The following is a 19,229-nucleotide window of genomic DNA, read 5'->3' as shown; positions in this document are numbered from 1 at the left end:
GGAAAATGACTATTTTAAAAGTTAAACAATATGGAGTGTTAGAAATAACATCAAAAGCAAAAATTTTAGAAATAAAAAGTAAAAGATCACATGAAACCAAGTTTTTTAAAATTGACCTAGTGTACATTCTAAAAGAAATAAAGATATTTGTAATATCTTTATAATATAAAATAACTTGTAATAATTTATAATATAAAATAATAACAAGAAAGCATAAAATGGCTGAAGTGATGAAGCAGAAATAGGAGCCATGAAAATATAATACTTGAACAAAATAAAACTATGGAAAAACAGCATAATGCATATACTTAGAAAGAAATAAAGGAATTACCAAATTAATCTCTCAGGAGGGTGATGAAAAGAACCAAGAAACAAAGCATATGAAAGAAAATCAAATTAGTATGTAGGATAGAATTATTAGAACTAAAATACAGACAGGTATTAGGACTCTCAGAGAAAAAGAATAAATAAAACTGGAAGGAAGAAAAAATTTTAAGAAATAATGGAGATGCATTTCCTGGAATTAACACTAAATAAAAGACCAAAAAGTCTTTTATTTTATCTCATCTTATTTTATCATTGTTTTATTTTGATTTAAAAATCAAAGGGCCTATAGAATATCAAAGAAGAAAAACCTACACCAGACACATTATAGTGAAATTTAAGAGTATACAATGACAAAGAGAAAGATCAAACAGCCTAAAGAGAAAAAGAGAAGATTATGCTCAAAGGAACAAGAATCTGATTAACATAAAATTTTTCAATAGCAAAATGGATGAAAGAAGAAAGTGAATCAGTATTTTTCAAATGTTTAAAGAAAAGGATTTAAAATACAGAGTTTTATATCCAGCCCAAATATCATCCACATATGAGGTCATGATGAAAAATATTCTTAGAGGTATAAAATGCTTAAGAATATTTTCCCTCAAAGACTAACACTGAAAACAGTTTTGGATGAAGTAAATATGATATAATAAAATATGTCATAAAAAATAATCAAATATCTTGGTAAAGTGGTTGTAGTCTAAAAAAGAAGAAGGGAATCAAAATCAAAGATAAAATGAAATGTATAGGGCTTCCCTGGTGGCGCAGTGGTTGGGAGTCCACCTGCCGATGCAGGGGACACAGGCTCGTGCCCCAGTCCGGGAAGATCCCACATGCCGCGGAGTGGCTGGGCCTGTGAGCCATGGCCACTGAGTCTGCACGTCTGGAGCCTGTGCTCCACAATGGGAGAGGCCACAACAGTGAGAGGCCCGCGTACCGCAAAAAAAAAAAAAATAAAAAAAATGAAATGTATAACCATATGACTCAGTATTAAAGTCTAGATAATATCAGTATGATTGGATTGGAGTAGTAAAAAAGCCAATGGATGTGAAAGTGGTTTAAAAAAATTACTAAAGAAAAACATATTAAAATATAGGACTCACTTAAATAATAAAATAAGATGAGAGGAACAGATGAAAATATATCAATAAGAATAATCAATGTAAATAGGTCAAACTCCTCAGCTAAAAGGTTGACAGTTTGGTTAAAAAGACAGTATTTAGATCTATGTAGCTTACAAGAGACACCATTACATTGCAAAAGGACACAAAAGATTGAAAGTTAAAAGATGGGAAAAGATATGTCCAGCAAATTATAACCATAGGAAACCAGTGAACTACATTAATATCAGAGAAAATAGGCTTTAAAATTAGAAAAATTAGGGCTAGAGAGAGTCACTATCTAATAATAAAGAATTCAATTCTCCAAAAAGGCACAACAATTATGAGCAGGCTTGTACCTAATAGAATAACCTCAAAATATGAAACAAAATGTTTGTAACTACAAGGAGAAATTAATAAATCCATCAACATATTGGGAGATTTCAACACATTTCTCCCTGTTTTTTGAAAAATCAAGTAGACAAAAATAATCAGTAATGTTCTAGATGTGAACAATAAAAGTAAAGTCTTGGCCTAATACATTTATATTGTTCTACATCTACAAATTAGAGGACACACAGTTTTCCAAGTACGTATGGAACGTACATAAATATTGATCACGTACTCAGAAAAAATACTAAAACCAACTCCTCCCCCCAAAAAAATTTCAAACATTTCATAGAGTCCTTGATTTCCTATATATTTAGAAATTCTTAAGTGACTCAAGAGTAAAGACCAAATCATACTGTAATTTAAAAATAAATGAAAGATACTGAAAACACACATAAAGAAACTTCTGGAATATGGCAAAATAATGCTTTGAAGGAAATTTATGCCCTTAAATATGAGAAAAATAGATAAAAATTTGAAATTTGATAAACTAAGTAAATTTCTCAAGAAGTTAGAAGAATAACCAAATAAACCCAAAGCAAGTAAAATAGATAGCAATATAAGATCATAAATCAGTGAAAAACAAAACAATGCAAAAGACAAGTTTTGTTTTGTTTTTTCAATAACAAACTTGACATGCCTCTTACAAGACTGATTATAAAGAATGAAGACTAAACAAATGATATCTTAAATGAAAGGAGGATATAACCACAGTACAAGTTGAGATTTATAAGTTTTTTTCCTCAAGAATCAGGAACAAACAAAACTGGGACACCACCCACTTTCTTTCGCCACTTCTTTTTAACATAGTGTTGTAAGTCCTAGCCAGAGCAATTAGGCATGGAAAAGAAAGTCATCCAAATTGGAAAAGAGTAAGTAAAATGATTTTGTTCACAGATGATATGATCCTATATTTAGAAAATCATGAGGCTACACCCACACACACACACACACACACACAAGTATGAAAGCTAATAACTGAATTCAAAGTTGCAGGATACAAAATCAACATGCAAAATATGTTGCATCTTTACACACTAACAAAGAACAATCTGAAAAGGATATTAAGAAGTCAATTCCATTCACAATAACATCAAAAAGAATAAAATATTTGGTAATAAATTTACCCAAGGAGGAAAAGACTTAGACACTGAAAACTAAAAAACATTGCTTAAAGAAATTAAAGAAGATATAAATAAATGGAAAGATATCCCATGTTTTTTGATGAGAAGACTTAATATTGTTAAGATGACAGTTCTACCCAGAGCAATCTACAGATGCGATCCAAACCCTATTAAAATCCTAACAGTGGTTTTTGCAGAAATAGAAAAACCCATATTAAAACTCATATGGAATCTCAAAGGACCCTGAATAGCAAAAACAATCTTGAAAGAGAACAAAGTTGGAGGACTCAAATTTTCATATTTCAAAGCTCACTACAAAGCAACAATAATCAAAACAGTGTGGTACTGACATGAAGACAGACATAGAGAGTGGAATAGAGAGCCCAGAAATTAGTCCTCAAATATATGGTCAAATGAGTTTTGACAAGAGTGCCAAGACCAAGACAGTTTTTTCAAAAAACAAACTTGAGAAACTAGATAGCCACATGCAGAAGGTGAGGTTGGATTCTTACACCATAAACAAAAATTTCTCAAAATGGATCAACGACTTAAACGTAAGAGTTAAGGCTATAACACTCCTAGAAGAAAAGATGAGGGAAAATCTTCATGATATTGGGTTTGGTGATGTTTTTTGGATGTGATAGCAAAATTACAGGCAACAACAACAACCAAAACAGTTAAATTGGACTTCATCAAAATTTAAAACTTTTGTACATCAAAGGACACTATCAAGTGAGTGAAAGGACAACTCACAAAATGGGAGAAATTACTTGCAAATCACATATCTGTTCAGAGATTAATATCTAGACTACATAAAATAAACTCATATGACTCACAAAAACAAAACAAAAGCAATCCAATTTAAAAAATGAGCAAAGAACTTGAATAGACGTTTCTCTGAAAAAGATACACAAAGGACCAATAAGGACATTGAAAGATACTCAACATCATTAGTCATTAGGGAAATATAAATCAATACCACAATGTTTTACAACTTCACACTCATTAAGATGACTATTATTAAAAGAAAAGAGGGCTTTCCTGGTGGCACAGTGGTTGAGAGTCTGCCTGCCTATGCAGGGGACACGGGTTCATGCCCCGGTCTGGGAAGATCCCACATGCCGCGGAGAGCTAGGCCCGTGAGTCATGGCCGCTGAGCCTGCGCGTCCGGAGCCTTTGCTCCGCAAAGGGAGAGGCCACAATAGTGAGAGGCCCGCGTACCGCAAAAAAAAAAAAAAAAAAAGAAAGGAAAACATGTTGGTGAGGCTATGGAAAAAATATTACCCTTGTTCATTGCCACTGAGAATGTGGAATGATGCAGCCACTGTGGAAAACAGTATGACAGTTCTTCAAAAGTTAAACATAAAATTAGCATATGACCAACAATTTCTCACCTCTAGGTATATACCAGTAAGAGTTGAAAGCAGATACTCAAACAGATATTTGCACACCAATGTCCATAGAAGCATTAAAGAGCCAAAGGGTAGAAACAATCCAAATGCCCATCAATAGATGAATGGATAAGTAAAACGTGGTATATACATATAATGGGATATTATTCAGCCATAAAAGGTAATGAAGTACGGATACATGTTACAACATGTATGAATCTTGAAAACATTATGCTAAGTGAAATAAGCCGATAGAAAAAGACAAATATTGTATGATTCCACTTACATGAGGTACCTAGAACAGTCAAATTTATGCAGGAAGAAAGAATAGAGGTTACTAAGGGCTGGAGGTAAGGGAAAATGGGAAGTTACTGTTTAATGGGTTCAGGGTTTCTGTTTGGAAGAATGAAAAAGCTCTGGGAATGTATAGCAGTAATGGTTGCACAACAATGTGAATCTATGTTATGCCACTGAATTGTACACTTTAAAATGTTTATAATAGCAAATTTTATGTTATACATGTTTTACCACAATAAAAAAGATAATAACAGAGATTACCTATAATAATTTTCCAATGACTGTGAATGCTTAGGAAAAATACATAAATTTCTAGAAAAGTATTATTTGGTAGAACTTACTACACAAGTAATTAATAGTCTTGAATAGTCGTATGATTACTGAAGAAATCAAAACAAGCTTTAAACATATTACACAAGAAAATATCTGGACTAGACAGTTTTATGGGCAAAACTGTCACATTTTCAAGAAACATACCATCTCAATTTTGTACAGACATTTCCAGACAATAGAGACAAGAGAAAATATGTTCCAATTCATTGAGACTGAAACCATATGAAAACATTATTAGAAACAAATATTATAGACCCATTTCATTCATTCTATAAATCTTAAGCAAAATATTATTAGTAATTTTAATTCAAGAGAATATAAACAAGGTAACTTACCATAATCAAGTTGGATTTCCCATAAATATATTTTATGACGTTAAAAAAGAAAAATAAACTCTATGATCATCTCAATAGATTTTTAAAAAAGTATCTGATAAAATTCAATCCCATTTATTATAAAATTCTTAGTTTGTGAGAGGACAATAACTTTCAATAATAGAAAAATATAGCTTTGCCAGTGTTTAAAATCAGTGTTTCCCTATGAGAAAATAAAATCTGTGTCCAAAATTATTGTACAAATATTCATACAACCATTTACTCTCAGGCCAAATACAGTAAAGGGCAGCATAAATGATCTGACCTAAATTCCACATATGTTTTTTCTGTTTTGCCCTCTTCCCTCTCCATGTACTAGGTCCAATCTATTACCCAGTTATGACATTTTTTTCTTTTAAATCATTAGTCAGTTTAAATTGTCTTCCCTATCCTCATATCTCAAGATCCTCAGGGCCTTCAGCCTAAGATATGTCCCTCCCTCCAGTAGCCCTCCATCCCTCTCAGTTAGTTTCCAACTGCTCCTCTCAAACCAACTCATGTTTTAAAAAATACAACTTTCTTCTGATCTCTCCCAGCTCAAAAACCTAAAATTTAAACCTCTCCCCTTTAACTCATATATTAAGTTCAAACCCTTGTGTCCAGCTTTCAAAATCTCATTAAATGGCCCCACATTATCTGGTCAACATTATTTCCCACTACCCTCAAGTTCTGAAAGATTTCTCATCACCACATACACATATGTAGACTATGTCACAGCTTGTAAAAATAGATCTCCCACTCCAGTGGGAGGGAAGAGGCAAGAAGATAGAATGTTGCCAAACGGAACCTATGAATCCACATATGGAGAATTTTTAAAAGATAATAAAATACAAGCAATATCATAATATATATATGCAACATCATAGATAGTTGAGTATTTATTATACACCAGATATTCAGATAAGCCTGTTTCACAGTAATAACAAAAAACAGCTTCTCAGGTAATCTTTATAATAACTTTGTGAGTGAAGTCTCATAGTTCCCATTTTAAATATAAATAATTAAAACTCTGAAAAATTAAGTACTTATCTCAAGATCATACAGTTGTAATAAATAAAAGACTTGAGATTAAAACCTAGGTCCATCTAACACAGAGGCTGGATTCTTTAATACCTATCCTATTGTGGAAGGGCTCTTGCCTTAACACTTTTAATGGTAAGAAGTGTTTGGAAAACTCAAAAAAGTTGGAGGCCATTGGAGAATATTTTTCTCAGTTTTATTCTTTCCCACTGCTATTTTCTGCACCTCAAATGTCCTCACGCTTTCTTTAAGTATCAAACTACAACCTACTCTCTAAGGCTCAACTTAAGGTCCAAACATCTCCAACACTTTCCCTACGGCAACCTGGCTTAATTTTTTTCTTCACCAAAACACTATAGTATGAGGAAACTTGACCACAAATTCAATAATTTAATTCATTTTTATTGTTTTACCCCTCTTCATTTATATTCACTCAGCAAGGGAGAGGGTACTATAGTACCCAGGAACACTCATCATGTTTCTGAAAACTAATTATGTAAAACCCTGAGAATTTCCTGGAGATACATACATGTGCATTTGTGTATATGCATACATACATATAATATGCATATATGTATATTACATATGGGTGTGTGTGGTGTGTGTGTGATGTATCTATCCCCCAGATAATCTCATTATAAATACAAAAAAGGATATAAAATCATATATATATATATACATATATTTCCAGACAATTTTTCAGTATAGAGACTAAAAGAAGAAAAACTTCTAAACTCATACATAGATGTGTATGTGTGATATCTATATATCTATATCTATATCAAATATTTAGTGTGAGTTTCATGGGAAAGTGAGGGGATTTTGAGTTGTTTGGACCCTCTATTTTGCTTTTCTCTGAAGACATTTACTGTGAATGCAAAATGGCAAAATTGAGCTTGATACTGTTAGATAGAATAATTGTAGGCATAGAAAGAAGATAAACTTCAGGAATAAAGAGTGAACACTGTAGGAGAGCATATATCACACAATGTAAGCATACATAAAAACTGGCATTTAAGAGAATATTTTCGTTCCTTTTGTGTATTTATTCTTTCTTCTAGTTTACCTTTAAACATAGTAAACTAGATTTTTCCAGTTTTAGGACATGTACAATTGATCTCCCCCTAACTTTATTTTATTTGCTGAAGCAGGGCTATGAGGTTTGAATGATAAACATTGAAAAGAGAAATCCCACTGAGTTATTTTTTTTTTCGTTCTATTATAAGTGAATAAAAATAATCTTTTGGGCGGGAGTGGGAGATTCCTGTCCTTGACCAGCTGGTTCATAAAGCAAATAGAAAAGATAAAATACAAAACAGAGAATGGTAACATAATAAATGCTTTTGCATCATACACTTTATATGTATATAATCTGTTTAGTACCAAATGTAAACGCTGCCACAAATAATTAGTAGAACCTTCACTTTTTGATAAAAAGGTCACAATATAACATTATTTTTAACAATTGTTTAACTAAATAGACTATAAAAATATTTTTACTGTAGCCAAAGCATTAAAAACTATCTTCTAAGTAAATAAGCTTGTCAGTACAGCAGACTATATGTTACACTTTTCAATGCTCAATTTCTACATACCTTATTTTATTGACTATTAGTTTATAAAGTTTAAATTCAGTATTTAAGGTGGTTTCATCTCCAAACATTGAAAGAATTCCAAAATGCACTTGCTCACCAGTTTTAACTTTGAAGTGTCTATAACCTTCACAATAGCAATGGTTTTCTCTTTCTCCTTCATCATTTTCTTTTCCTTACACTTGCAAGCAATAACTGGGAGAGCTGTGCAGAAACTTCTAAGGTGAACTTTGGTTCTTCCTTGGACTTTAAGTCTAATCTGCTCTAGATTGTGATTGACAAAAGCTTGCTTGTTGGTGTTCTGTAGTCCTTTCAAGTTCCAACCAAGCACAGGGGGTTGTTAATATTTACTCAGTCCTTGTCTCTGAAATAGTCTTGAACTATAACAGTATACTGAGATTGTCAAACGCCACCAGCATTTACAGATACTTGATTGAAAAATACCCATCTATGATAAAAGAAATGAGTTACTGTGCACAACCACATCTCTGAAAGGGAGAGGTGAAACTAAGACTAAAGGGTAGAAATTATAGGGAGACAGATTTAAACTCAGAGGCTAAACAATCCTTTGGCTGGAATGTGACAGAGGATCGGATCAGGCGAAGGTCCCTTCAGATTCTAAGATTCTACAATTCTATGAAATGGCTTCCTTCTGAGGCTGCTAGCACAGCAGAGTGGGTAAGATTGTGCATTTGGTGTCATACAGGATTGGATACAAACCCCTCTCTTGACATTCACTAACTATATGAACTTGAGTGAGTTACTGAACTTCTCTAAGCCTCTTTCCTCATTTGTAAAATGATAATCCATAATAATAGTCTCTATCTCATATGTTTGTTGTGGTGATTAAATTTTCATGAAAAGTGTTTTGCACAATCCCTGTCACATAGCAAGTACCCAAGGCATAGTAGCTATTATTATTGTTGTTATCCTTATTGCTGCTGATTTTAGCCATTAAAAAATTTCCTAAATGGTAATGTATAATGGGAACCATTTTTTAAAATATTGTGTGTGAATTTTAAAGTATTTATTTCATATGTATTTGCTGAGCACCTATGATGTGCTAGACATTTTTGCTGGGTACTGAGAATAAAATAATGAACAGGTCACTCTTTTAGGCTTTAGGGACACAGCAGTGAACAAGACAGACAAGATTACCAGCTTCCAGGAGTTTACATTTTAAGGGTGGGAGCACACAATAAATAGGTAAATAAAATAAAACACAAGATAATTTTTGTAACTCTAATCCTAAGTGTCCCAGGGAATTAAATAAGATATTGATTTAGGAAGTGTGGGATGGGGTCTTCCAAATAGGGTGATTGTGGAAGACCTCTCTGACAAGTTGATATGGACTAAAGATCTGAGGCATAAAGAGATAGTCATGCAAAGATCTGGGACAAAATCATTCCAAGCCCAAAAAAGGAAATTCCATGGTCCTAAAATGATAATATGCATGTCATATTCAAGGAGTAGGAAGAAGGCTATCAAGACCAGAGCATAAAGTTACAGGGAAGTGCTGACTATGGTAAAGGGTCCTGGTTATATTCTGAGGATTTCAGGAAGTTAACAGAATGCTCAGCAGTCAGAGAAACAGGATCTGAGTTTTGCTATGTGAAGATCGTTCTGGCTGCTGTGTGATCAACAGCCGTACGGGGGAAAGAAGTAGCAGAGAGCTTAGTTCTGAAGTTCAAGTGAGAGATGATCATAGCCTGGAAAAGGGTTTTAGTAGAGGAGCTGATAAGCTGTGAGATTCAGGAAATCTGGGATGCAGAGTAGGAGGGCATACTGGTAAATGTGGTTGTGTGGAAGTAAGAGAGAGAAGAAGAATTACTTTTTTTGGAGGGTGTTGGTTCTAGATGGATAAGGAGGGGGACAAAAACTTCTTTTCAGTCAGATTAGGTTTGATATGTCTGTTGGAAGCACAAAAGATGTTAGGGTAGCAGTAAGACATACGAATCTAGCATTAGGGGAGACAGCTAGGCTGAAGAAGGGTTGAGATCACCAACAGAATGTATAGATATGTGAGAAAAGAAGACTGAAGTCTAAGCCTGGGAGCACTTTATTATGTAGATGTCTATTAGAAGAGAAAGAACCAGTAAGGTGGGTGAAAAGCCAAAAAATATGGCGCTACAGAATCCCAGATAATACTTCAAGAAGGAGGGAGTGGTCAACCATGGCTACTGCCACAGAGAAGCCAAGCCTGGTGAAAATGGAGAATTTACTATTGGCTTCGGTACTGGTTGGTTTTAAGAGCTCTTTTAGAATTGTAAGGGCAACAGCTGTATTGGAGAGTAGAGAATGGGAGGTAAGGAAATGGAAGCAGAGAGAGTTCTGAGGGGTAGGGAGTCAGGAAATGATGTGGTAGCTGGAGAGGAACTGCATTCAAAGGGAGTTGTTTGATTTGGTTTTATTTGGGGGGAATCTTAGTAAAGACAAGTGTAATGCTGATATTTATAATTCAATACATCAGAATAGACCGATGATATAGGAGGAGTTGCTATTTAGAGAGGGAGAGTGCTTGAGAAGGTAAGAATTTGTGAGATCTAGGACACAAGTATTTGGGCTGGCTTCAGATTATGAGCTGGGACAATTCTATTCTAACAGAAGGGATGGCAGAGAAAATCAAAACAGATGCAGGTGGTCTTATAGAATTTGTGATGCAAAGCTAACAAGTAAGTTCTAACCTGATTGCATATATTTTCTCTATGAAGTATGTTGTGAAAGAGAAATCAGCTAGAAAATGGAGAATGGATGGGGAATGGTGGAGATTTGAGAAGAGAAGAGAAAGTATAATGTTGTCTTAATTAATGAGAATTTTCACCAAGGAATAGCTGTAGTATTGTCTGGTAGTAGTGAAAGCCCCTATGAAATTTTGGTGATGTATTGGAGGTGAGTACTACGAGTAATGTGGTAAAATTTTATCCATTCAGCTACCCAGGTGAAGATGTGGAGTAAGATGAAAAATAAGTTTAATCAGGGTTGGGCTTTTGTTAGGAGAATAAAATGAAGAAAAATGGGTATATGCTAAGAGTGTTCACAAGAGAAATGGTTATAGTACTTGACCAAGAATAGGTTAAGAAAGAAATTGTCAAAATGTCATGAGTGAGGGGCCGGGGCAGCCCACCCCACCCCCGTCCCCACTGCCTACGAGGGCCAGCGTGGGCTCTGGGTGAGTGTGGCCATGGAGGGTTCTCCGGAATCAGGGCCCAGAGGTCCACGGGACCCAATCCCGGGCTTTGAAAAGAGCACAGCACATCTGGCACTGACCTGGAGCACCATGCCACGCTTCCCCCAGTGTCAGCTGGAGGACCCAGAGTACAGCCAGTTGGAGTACAAAGGTGAGCAGGGTGGGGCTGTATGCTGGGCACCACAGGGTGACCCACAGAGGCTGGTGTTCGGCCCGAACCAAAGGCTGGCCTCAGACAACCCGTCTGGTGGACTGCAGTTTGCCAACACATAACGAAGAAAAGATTGGTTCAAAGAGGGAAAAGGCTGACGGGACCCCCAACCCCGCACGACCACACCCCCGGCCACAGATGGTAGAGCAAATTACGCCCTGGATGGAGGGGCAGACGAACAGCGATCCAGCTCACCAAGCTGAGCTCTATGCAGCCCTGGCCTTGTCCTGCCCTTCCTGGAGGTCTCAGAGAGATAGAGACGGAGGAAGGAGAAGGGGGCCAGTTATTGCATACACTGGCCGCTTTCATTTTCCAAGGTGGAGGAAATCCTCACCGTATTAATGGCATGGAAAAAAGAAAGAAGAGGTATCCAACGGCAGAGGAAAGAGTCCAATGGACCTGATTCTCTGCACAGAGAATGCTGAAGGTGACCCCCTCTGCCCCCAAAAGAAAACAGAACAAAACAGAACAAAACTCGTCAGGAAACTCAGTTTGAGCAGGGTAGAAACTTCATTGACACTACAGAAATCGGTTGCCTTTCTGTACACTCACAACAAACTATCTGAATGAGGAAGGAAGAAGAGAACCCTGTGGACAATGACGGTAACAACACAAAAAAAATACCTAGGAGTCCATCTAACCCATGACCTACAAGACCCGTAACTTAGAAAACTGGATGAGAGACATACCAATGAAAGAAAATGAAAATGATACACACAAAACATGGAAAGATAGGTGGTGCTCATGGATCGCAAAAGTCCGTCTTGTGGAAATGATTCCACACCCCCAAGGCAATCCAGAGATGCAATGCCATTCCTCTCAAAATACCCACGGATTTTCTCAGACAAGTACAACCAAGAATTCCAAAATGCGTCTGGAAACACAAAAGAACCTAGAGAGTGTCAATACGCTCTTCAGACAGAAGCACAGACTTCGGACTTCCCACACTGCCTGATTTCCAACTAGCCTGCCAACCTGCCATCATCAAGACATGGTATAGGCACACAAGACATCCACATAGATCCATGGAGGAGAAAGGAGAGGCCACAAAGAAAGCCACGCTTAGGTGTCTATTCGTCTCTGACAAAGGAGGTGAGAAGGTCCCGTGGGGATATGATAGCCTGTGCAATGAATGGTGTTGGGGAAACAGGACCGCTCCATGCACAAGCATCACAATGGATTCCTTTCTCGTGCCACCTACAACAAGAAACTCACACCAAATCGACTACTGCGACGTAAAACCTGAAGCCAGGCCAGGCCTAGAAGAAACCCATAGGTACTGCGTTCTCGGACCTCAGTCTTAGAACCATGTTTGTGGATTGGTGTCCCCAAGCAAGGGAAAGAGAAGCACAATAAACCCAGTTGGGGCTCCAGGTGACTGAAAAGGTTTTCAACAGCACAGGCAAGCGTATGCATGACGAAAGAGGCAGTGGACCGAATGTGAGAAAACACTGATTTGCAAATGTTGTATCTGAGAATGGCGATCATCTGGAAAACAGACTGAGAAGTCGCACAACACAAAAATCCTAACCTGACGCTTAACCCTAATAATGTGTGTGTGTAATTATTTGCACTGATAGTTATTTTATACTCAATATACCTAGATTATGTATAATAAACATATTCTATATCAAAAAAGATGTCATGAGTGAGAAATAATAGCTATTGAGAAAAACAGTGGTAGAGTCAATTGATTTGGAGTCTCCACAAGCTTGAGCAATGGTGAAGTAAGAACATTAGAGTCGGTGCACTGAAAAACAGATTGTAATGGTCAAAAAGTATGAAATAAAAATGTTATAGGATAGAGAAATACATAATAACAAGATCTAAGATATCATCATGTGAAGGGATGGCTGGATAGGAAGGAGAAAAATACCATTGGCACCAAGGAGACTGAGAAACTGAGAGGTTAAGGTATTGATGAAAACACAGCTGATTTCACTGAATGTTTCTTGCACTTTGGGTCTTTTCAGTCCAATTTACAAAATTGTTGCAGTAAGAACGAATTGACAGTTGCCTAGTTCTCTTGGTCAAATAGAAATTGAGAGGTAACTTCTGCTTAATTATTCTGAGTCTAGTCACTAATCACTCAATATTCATTTCTGGGTCAGAAATACCTGGGCTAAATTGATCTGTGAAAACCTTGAACTATTCCATTCAATCTGGGGAAATGTGAAGGACCACCACAAGTGGTGCAAGCTACCCCTTAGCAGCTTCCAAGCTTTCCACCAACAGAAGTTAGAACATGATTTTTAATTAAGCCTATATGCAGTGGTCCTGGGATAAATCTACACTCAAGGTTTTCTGCTTAAGTCACAGCAAAAGAACCCCAAAGTGACTAACAGCACAATCAGTAGATTGCCCCTAAGACTTTGCAATTTCTGTGAGAACTAGAGAAAATATGTAAAATACTCAGCAACGTGCCTGTGACATAGGTGAGACATTAAGAAAAATTATTATTATTGATAAATATCCTCACTTTTGAAGCTTACCATTATGGGCATCTGTTGTTTCAGCCTCTCTAGAATTCATTTATATTTATTTTGGTAACAACTCCTGCTCTCCTGGTTCTCACTCTTAACCTAGATAATTTGTTTTGTGGAGCTGCTTGATTCACAGCTCTAGCGTGGGCCCAAGACCCAGAAAAATTAGCTGACAGTTAGATATATGACAGAAATTGCTCCACAAGGAATTAGCCCAGAGATTGAACTGGAACTAAGCGGGAAAGGAAGCTCTCCTCTTAAGTTTTTAAGCTTGACTTAATGTATCCACCAGGATGCATTTGGTTATGACAATCAGAAAATCCTGACACAATTAGCTTATAAAATAAAGGAAAAAAATCTTACTTAATGTGCGAGATCCATAGGTAAAGAATTCTCCAGGGGCATATAAGCAGTATTTCTTTGCATTCCGCTTGGATTTTCCTCTCCCTTTGTTTCTTTAGTTTTTCCTCAGTTTATTTACCTTCTGGGCAATAAAATGACTACATAAGTCACATTGTCTTACAACATCATGGAGAGGCAAAACCTTCTCTTTCTTGGGTCTCCTTTAAAGGCTAAAGTAAATTCTAGAAGACCCCAGGAACCTGCTCAAACTTGCCAGAATTGCAACACAAGCTCATTCTTAAAACAATCTCTGGCCAGGGAAATGGGGCCACCAGGGTTGGCTTAAATTAATCAGAAACTTCCTCTTCCTTGTGAAGGAGTGGATGTCTGAAAAAAAACTGGGTTAGCAAGGAAGAATTGTGTGCATAGCTAGGAATAAGCTGTGATAGTGTCTGCTCAACAGCTGAGAATAAGGCCAGTACAGAACAAAGGCAAAGTTATGGAGGGATGTTCACATACAATATTACTTAGGAATTTGTGGATGACATGAGCCAACAAATTCCTTTCATACTTAAGCCCCATATTAGCCAGGTTCTATCATCTACAACCAAAAGTTCACTAGCTAAAATGCTTACTCAAAGCATTCCTCTGAATCTAACAGGTCTTTATTTTTATCCACATGAACTATAAATATCCTTCAGAATTTCCTATCTCTGTTCTACCACCTATTCTTATACATTCTTTTTTTCTGACTTCTTGCCTTTTCTTATGTTGTTCTCTCAACTTGTTATACTTTGCTGCCTTCATGTCTACCTCTTAAAATCTTAACCTTCCTTTATAACTATATCTCAAATATCATCTTTTCCTAAAGCATTCCAAAAATATCTCAATTTCGCATGGTTTCTACTTTAGTCAAACTCCAGGGCAACTCTCTGACTAGCATTTTAAAAAATTATATATATATATATATATATATATATATATATATGCCATCTACCAAGATTTAATATAAAAATAGCTTTGGCAATAAATATTTTCAATTATTCTCATAATGCAGAAGAAGAAACTGAAATAAAGAGAAGTGTCTTGCACAATACCTAGCTGACAACTTGGGTTAATACCAAGATCCATATTCTTTCCCTCCCTGTCTCTCAGGTGTGCCTCACTGCACTGCCTCACTATCATGTTGCCTCTTGATATGTGAATTGTGTCTCACTCAACTTTTAGTTTCCTATAGTGCACGTATTGTGCTTTGCATGTAATAACTATTGAATAAATATTTGGTCAGTTGAACTGCTTGGGGTTATATCTTGATCTTGATTTATCAATGATTGTTGATTGGCCAACAGCAGATACTTCTTTATATAAGTACAAATAGGCCAGTAGTATCTATCTTTTACATTCTGTATATCAAAAGCAAATTCCCAATACTCACTGTCACTAGTTTGCATGGAATAAGCAATCTATGCAACCTCTACAAAACAAGTAAGATAATTTGACAAAGAGAATGTTTCAATATACAATTTCAATGAAATAAGTACCACATACAAGGAAGAGAAGATTGCAGGAAATTAATATCATTTCCTCAGACCCAGAAGTTGAATACTAGTTAAGAAAATAGTAACCTCATGCTGTTGAATTAGATGGGGAAACTTAGCATTAATAACATTTATATAGATAATTTGTTAGATTTCCTCTAAATATGCTGCTTAAAACCTGAAGAGAGAAGAGGTAGAAAGAATTGTCACTTCATTCTAAAAAACGAACGAACAAACAGGCAAAAAACAATCAAAAAAATCCACCAAAAAAACCTTCCAAAAAAACCTAGATTTTAAACCTCATTTGATCTTTGTCTAATAGTGGTATTAATGATTTGTTATAAAGTGGAGGTCCTTTGTACGAGAGAAAAGGAGGAAAGAGATAATTCTCCTTTTTGTAGTCTATTTGGGAATTAATAAAGAAAGAGGGATGCTTTGTCTAATTTTTTTCTTGAAGTTTTAAATTTAAAATGTCCATTGTTAATATTAATACAACTTAGCCCACTGATTTACTGATGAACAGTATCTAGTCAGAATTCACTTTCTTTAAATGAAATGTTTAACAATTAAATCACAATCTTTCATATTTTTTCTCATGTTTTCTAAAAGGTCTAAAACCATAAACAAACCAACAAGAACCCTTCAAACTGTATAGAAAGAGCTTGCACACCCTTTACAGATTCATTTCTAGAGATTAATAAATGAACAATGAGAAGGCAACAGTAATCAAATAGGAGATAAGATAACTCTTCACTGCATATTATTCCAGGAATTTGTGATTTCAACACAGAAATCTGTCTACATGCCTTAAAGTAGTGTGAGGCTCTTCTACCTTTCTTCAGTTCATCTTTAACCTTTGGTTATTGGCTCAGAAGTAAAGTTATATTTTTGTTGTTATAATTTTTTTCTTTCCTCTATAAGGTGTAGAGCCTCTGAATCTGATAGCTGTTAGTCATGGTAAAATAGTTAAAATTTAGCCATGAACTTATGAGGGTATTATGATATGTTGTGCTTCAAACGGAAATCTGAAGATTTCACAGAAAATGCTATAGCAGACTAGATATATAATTAGATGGTGTTTATAGAGATTAGGTAGGTAAGTAGATAGATAGATAGACAGATAGAATAGTACACGTCCTATTATCTTCCTCAATAAAATTATGTATCTTTTTTCTGCCCCAATAAATATTTTTTAATATTTATCTATCTTGTACCTGTTTCAAAAGTGCAGAAGAAAACACCACTTATTAATCAAATGAAATTTCTTGTTTTATCATCATATGCTATTATTGATTTTAATCTCATTGACCTCCTCAGGTCTGGAAACACTTACTGTTCTTTGCATTAGCAGAGGAGAGTCTGTTCCTTCCTCTTTAAAACTCGATTCCGTACCGATTATATCCTCAATAACGTCCTCCATCTAGCAAAATATAATACATTTAGAATATTGTGCATAATGATAAAAGTTGCACGTCAGTCTGAGTTCAGAGAGAAAAATTTTAGCAATCTTTAAAAGTTTTTTTAGAATATTTAGATTATATGTGTATCAAAACGCAGAATATTTTAGAACTTAAAATGAAGTAATCCTGACACTCTGACCTGTGTTGCTTTTCCTTGCATTAGCTTATGCCAGCTGGCAGGTGATGGCTGGGCAAATCACCCTGGGTTAGTCCTTTGGAAATTAGTATCTGCATAAATAGAGTGATTATCATGAATACCTTGAGCCAGAGCTCATATACTTAGCTTGTACAAACTTTATTTTTCTTTTAAAATGTTTTGATAGGGGGCTTCCCTGGTGGCGCAGCGGTTGAGAGTCCGCCTGCCGATACAGGGGACATGGGTTCGTGCCCCGGTCCGGGAAGATCCCACATGCCGCGGAGCGGCTGGGCCCGTGAGCCATGGCCGCTGAGCCTGCACGTCCAGAGCCTGTGCTCCACAACGGGAGAGGCCACAACAGTGAGAGGCCCGCGTACCACAAAAAAATAAAAACAAACACACACACGTGGCCATTGGGTACCATATTCCAGAGTGTGGCTCTAGGCCCTGTTCTGGACTTTAGATGTTATTCCATGTGCACTGAGAGATCTCTAAAGGATCTAGGAAAATAAATATACATGTTTTCTTTCTTTTGGTTAGTCCATTTTCTGGAAGTTTTCAAGTATATTATTGATTGTTACCAAACTCAAATTTTAATTTCATGACATTTTTCTTATTACTACTCCACCATTAAATGGACAACAAATTTGTATTGAACAGATGTGAAGAAAACCTGAGGGAAGAAGGATGCTAAACACAATTCATGGTAAGTGGTTTACTTTGGAGTATTTCTGATAGTTTCAATAAAAATTACACACGTCATTTGTCCCTTTTCTTTCTGGAAACTTACATCATAAATTACTCAGTCTCCTGCATCTCTCATTTTTTCCTCTTACCTATAAACATACTCAGGTTTCTTCTATTCCAGAAGGAAACCCTTCTTTCCTACATGTCAAAGTTCATCCTCCTTGGAGGCTCTACTTTTGCCTCTAACACTTCTATCCATAATTTCTGTCATCCACCTACATGACTATCTTTTCCCCTAATTTGTTGGAGTTGCTGTCTCTTCCATTATTCTAAATTGACTTTAAAATCTAAACCAAAACTTTGCTTCACAGCTTCCAGGAATCTTCATAATTAATCACCTTGGAATCCAGTTGCTACTTCAAGAAAGACAACAAACACATCATTTTATATCAGATGAAACAGAATGAACAGATTAGACAAAAGAAGAATTACAAATCAGCAGAATAAGCGTCCTCAAAGTGATAAATGAAGGTGATGAAATACAAAGGAAGAACACAATATTTTTACTAAAATAAAAATGGAAATAATAGTTATGGAAAGAATGAGGCTCAAGGACAAAGGAAAAGATTATAAGAAAAGGTCTACAAAAGACTAAGAATCAAGCTTTTCAACAACCCTGGGTGCAAGAAAACAATGGGATAACATTTGAAGTGTTAAAGGTAAAGAATTTTGAACCTAGACATTTATAACCAATAAAATATCCTTTAAGTGTGTGCATGAAATAAAGCTTTTCTTAGACATAAAAACTCAAGTTTTAGGGCAAAAAGACCTTCGGAAAACACTCTTTCAGGAAGTATACTAGTCAGATAATAAATAAAACTATGAAATCAATACAAAATATAAGAATGAGGAAGTAACAGTAAAATGTTTGTGGTCTAAATAAGAAGAATGTATGTGTGTGTATTCATTCTAAAAATATCAATTCAGAAAGATAGGTGAGAACAAGAAGGAGAAGACCATACTCAGACAGACTTTTACTTAAGGGTATGACATAGATATTGTTAAACAATGACATAGATAAAGAAGAAATATAGCTATGTGTCTTAAGTTAGGTGTAACCAAAAAGAGAGAGAGAGAAATTTAACCTATCCAATAGAGGATAGAAAAAAAGATGGCAAATAAGGAAACAGAAAGCATAGTAATTAAAAAAAACGTGAAAAAAGGTAAGTATTAAATCCTA

At 35.7% G+C, this 19,229-nt stretch overlaps 1 protein-coding gene across 3 annotated transcripts in view; it reads right to left on the bottom strand.

Moving 5' to 3' along the window:
- TFEC (transcription factor EC) overlaps positions 1–19,229 on the bottom strand; it is an 81,297-nt gene that overhangs the window by 20,689 nt on the left and 41,379 nt on the right. Inside the window, exon 3 of one of the 3 annotated variants that reach the window (XM_004269864.3) lies at positions 17,040–17,126. The exons of 1 other annotated variant lie outside the window; for it this stretch is intronic. In XM_004269864.3, the coding sequence (XP_004269912.1) occupies positions 17,040–17,126 (87 nt within the window). Of the gene's footprint in view, positions 1–8,045; positions 8,112–17,039; positions 17,127–19,229 lie in introns of those variants that run through there. One more of the 3 variants, XM_004269866.3, reaches the window with a different exon arrangement.

This window comes from Orcinus orca, chromosome 9, assembly GCF_937001465.1.
Source record: "Orcinus orca chromosome 9, mOrcOrc1.1, whole genome shotgun sequence".
In the NCBI taxonomy this organism is placed as follows: domain Eukaryota; kingdom Metazoa; phylum Chordata; class Mammalia; order Artiodactyla; family Delphinidae; genus Orcinus; species Orcinus orca.
This window is presented reverse-complemented; position numbering and strand designations above follow the sequence as displayed.